We start from the raw sequence: 2827 nt of genomic DNA, 5'->3' as shown, positions 1-2827 counted from the left end.
TACCTTGTATATCGCTGTGTTCATCTTTTCGTAACGCGTAACATGAGATGATATAATGTAAATGTCACTACTTCCTTTATTTTATTATATCTTATCGAGATTTTAGTTTCTACCACTAACCAACAGTATTAATTTTTTTTTATTCTTATTTTTAAAATGCATAACCGAGTTAATAAAATAATTGTAACAATGAGTTCAGAAAAAAAAAATAACAATCTCATATTGAAAGTAAAAGAGTTATGGCCTTGATATTTATTAATAATTTATTTGACATAAATAAAAATGGATTTTATAGAAGGAAAAGGAACGGCTGGTTTAACAATGCCCTTCGGTCCCCTTTTATTTGCTACTTGGATCCTATACCATGGAACAGGCTTAACATTAGAAAACGTGTTGGAAAGCACGGGGTTGCAACAAAACCCGGTGGTTGGTGTTTACAGTTCTCACTGCATAATGAGTCTGTGTTTACGAACACGCATTATCCGTTCATTCATTTGTTGGATTTTTGCCCCGATCTTCATTGTTAGTTGTGTTTGCACGCGGTTTTTCTATTGACGTTAAACATCATAAATCTTTTTCATTTATCATCCTTTTCAATCACTTTTTATAGATACAAAAAAAGATAAAATTTTATATATATATGTATTTTATTATAAAATGAAATGGGAATGAAATATGAAACTGAATCACATTGTTGGCACCAATTTCGTTTGTATTTTATACCCACGAAGTAATTTCATTTCTTCTTTTAAAGCATTTATCACCATTTGATGTTGCTTCGCCAAACTTATATTCTTAAATTCATCAGAAACGATGACAACATCAAACGTAGAATTGCGATAACTTACATCGAGTTTATAAGCATTCGGAAATTTCTTTATTAATATACTAATCAATTTCTTTTTTAAATCCTCTTCAGGTGTACATTGCAAAAACCTTTTTAAAACAAAAAATTAATATCAAAATAAATAACTTTTAAGATACCAACTTTGTTTGTATTCTAGTTCCATGAAACAGTTTAAATTCATCTTTTAACGCGTCTGTTACCATTTGATTTAGTGTCATCAAAGGTACATCTTCAAATTCGTTACAAACGATGACTACGTCGAAAATAGATCCGAATCCGCCGGAAGCATCGTTTACATCGATTTTCTCAGCATTCGGGAATTTCTTAGTTAGTGTACTTATTAAAACCATTTTTTTCATTTTTGCTTCAATTTCGCACGAATGGGAGAGCTGAAACCTATTTTACATAAATTAATTAAAAGTATTAATTAATTTAAAAACGACAAACTTTGTTTGCAATTTGATCCCACGAAGCCAATTAATTGCTTCTTCTACAGAATCGGACACCAACTGATTTTGCTCTGAAAAACTCGTGTTTTTAAAATCATCAGAAGCGATTGTAACGTCGTAAACAGATCCATTTCCGCCAGATATATCATTCACATCAATTTTTTTTGCTTTAGGAAAATTTTTTCTTAATATACTTATCAATACTTCGTTGTTCTTTTTCATTGCGTCAATTGTATCATGTTCTAACCTTTTTGTAAATATTTAAAAAAGAAAAAAATATATTAGTAATAAGAAGGCAACAAATTCATGTACAAAAGTAATATTATTTCATTTTAGTATAAAAAACAATGAATTAAGCGTTATTAAGGCACCAACTTCGTTTGTATCCTAATTCCATGAAGCAATTTGATTTCTTCTTTTAAAGCATTGGTCACCATTTGATGTTGCTTCACTAAATTCATATCCTTAAAATCGTCGGAAGCAATAACAACGTCGAACATGGACCCGCATCCACCAGAAACATCATTTACATCGATTTTCTTTGCATTCGGAAATTTCTTTGCTAAAATATTTGTTAACTCTTCCTCCTTCTTTTTTACCTCAACTGCTGATGGGTTGTTGTGTTGAAATCTTTGTGATATACTGGTTATTATACGGTTTGTGCATGATGCGCGAATTGAGAGATTTGACATTGTGAATTTTGAAGATGATAATGCAATGACAATTAATGAAATAATAAGTGACTTATTAGGATTCAGAGCTAATCAGATTATGCAGGATGAGATAAAATTATGGAAATGCAGTGATTTGAAAAATAATTTTATGCCATAAGCATTTTATTATGTTTGAAACATGAATACGGCTGATTCAGATGAGATGCAATCCAGAAGGTAATCTTTTTGAATAGCTAAGGTAATAAGACGGTTAATATTGGTATCGAAAATTGTCCATAGTGCGTTGTTTATCTGTATAGAGTAGCAACTTTAAAGTTTGTTTTAATTTTGTTTCCTCGAATAAAGTAATTATAGAAAAGCTCGAACCTTATTAATGTGTGGGCCAATGATTACCACAAATTAAGTAACTTTACATAGGTTCTTTACTCCAGACACAGAAATTCTATTTATTGACATAAGCATTCAACAAAAGATGTCTCTAAACAAAATCTTGTGGTGCAAATAGCCTTTCAGAGCAATCCAGTTTTCAGTCCATTCATCAAACATACCACTAGCATGCTCACGTGGCTTCAATTCATGTAAAATCTTAAAATTACTCGTAAGGTTGATGAACATAGCTTCAATTGCTGTGCACAGCAATTGCTGTTCAGCAAACAGGACAATTGCCACGAACAAAAACAAATAATGGCTATTTTTGACTTAAATTTGCATGATTTACAAGCGTTGTTCTGGCGTAGTTTACTCAGCTAGCTATAGGAAGACATTCGGAGTAGTGATCAGAAGATTATTATCAAATTCTGAGTTGGAAATCGTTTTCCAAGAGCAGTTTAATATTTAGTGTCATTTTGTTTTCAAAG

General features: G+C 31.1%; 1 protein-coding gene across 1 annotated transcript; it reads right to left on the bottom strand.

The window, feature by feature from the left end:
- Positions 1 to 645: 645 nt before the first annotated feature.
- LOC111424702 (uncharacterized) lies at positions 646 to 2039 on the bottom strand. Its single transcript, XM_023058339.2, has 4 exons — positions 1672 to 2039; positions 1295 to 1543; positions 989 to 1243; positions 646 to 936 (listed from the first exon to the last, which is right to left on the bottom strand). Exons 1-4 carry the CDS (start codon positions 1986 to 1988, stop codon positions 687 to 689), a joined length of 1071 nt encoding a protein of 356 aa, XP_022914107.1. The 5' UTR covers positions 1989 to 2039; the 3' UTR covers positions 646 to 686.
- Between the last annotated feature and the right edge of the window lie 788 nt (positions 2040 to 2827).

This window comes from Onthophagus taurus, chromosome 1, assembly GCF_036711975.1.
Source record: "Onthophagus taurus isolate NC chromosome 1, IU_Otau_3.0, whole genome shotgun sequence".
In the NCBI taxonomy this organism is placed as follows: domain Eukaryota; kingdom Metazoa; phylum Arthropoda; class Insecta; order Coleoptera; family Scarabaeidae; genus Onthophagus; species Onthophagus taurus.
This window is presented reverse-complemented; position numbering and strand designations above follow the sequence as displayed.

Bases quoted from the DNA above. Each gene is read 5' to 3' on its own strand.
- LOC111424702 (XM_023058339.2), bottom strand. From the start codon at position 1,988: ATGTCAAATCTCTCAATTCGCGCATCATGCACAAACCGTATAATAACC. The intron at 1,544-1,671 runs GTTGGTGCCTTA...ATTTACAAAAAG, and splicing joins GGAATTAGGATACAAACGAA to GTTAGAACATGATACAATTG. The intron at 1,244-1,294 runs GTTTGTCGTTTT...TATGTAAAATAG, and splicing joins GGGATCAAATTGCAAACAAA to GTTTCAGCTCTCCCATTCGT.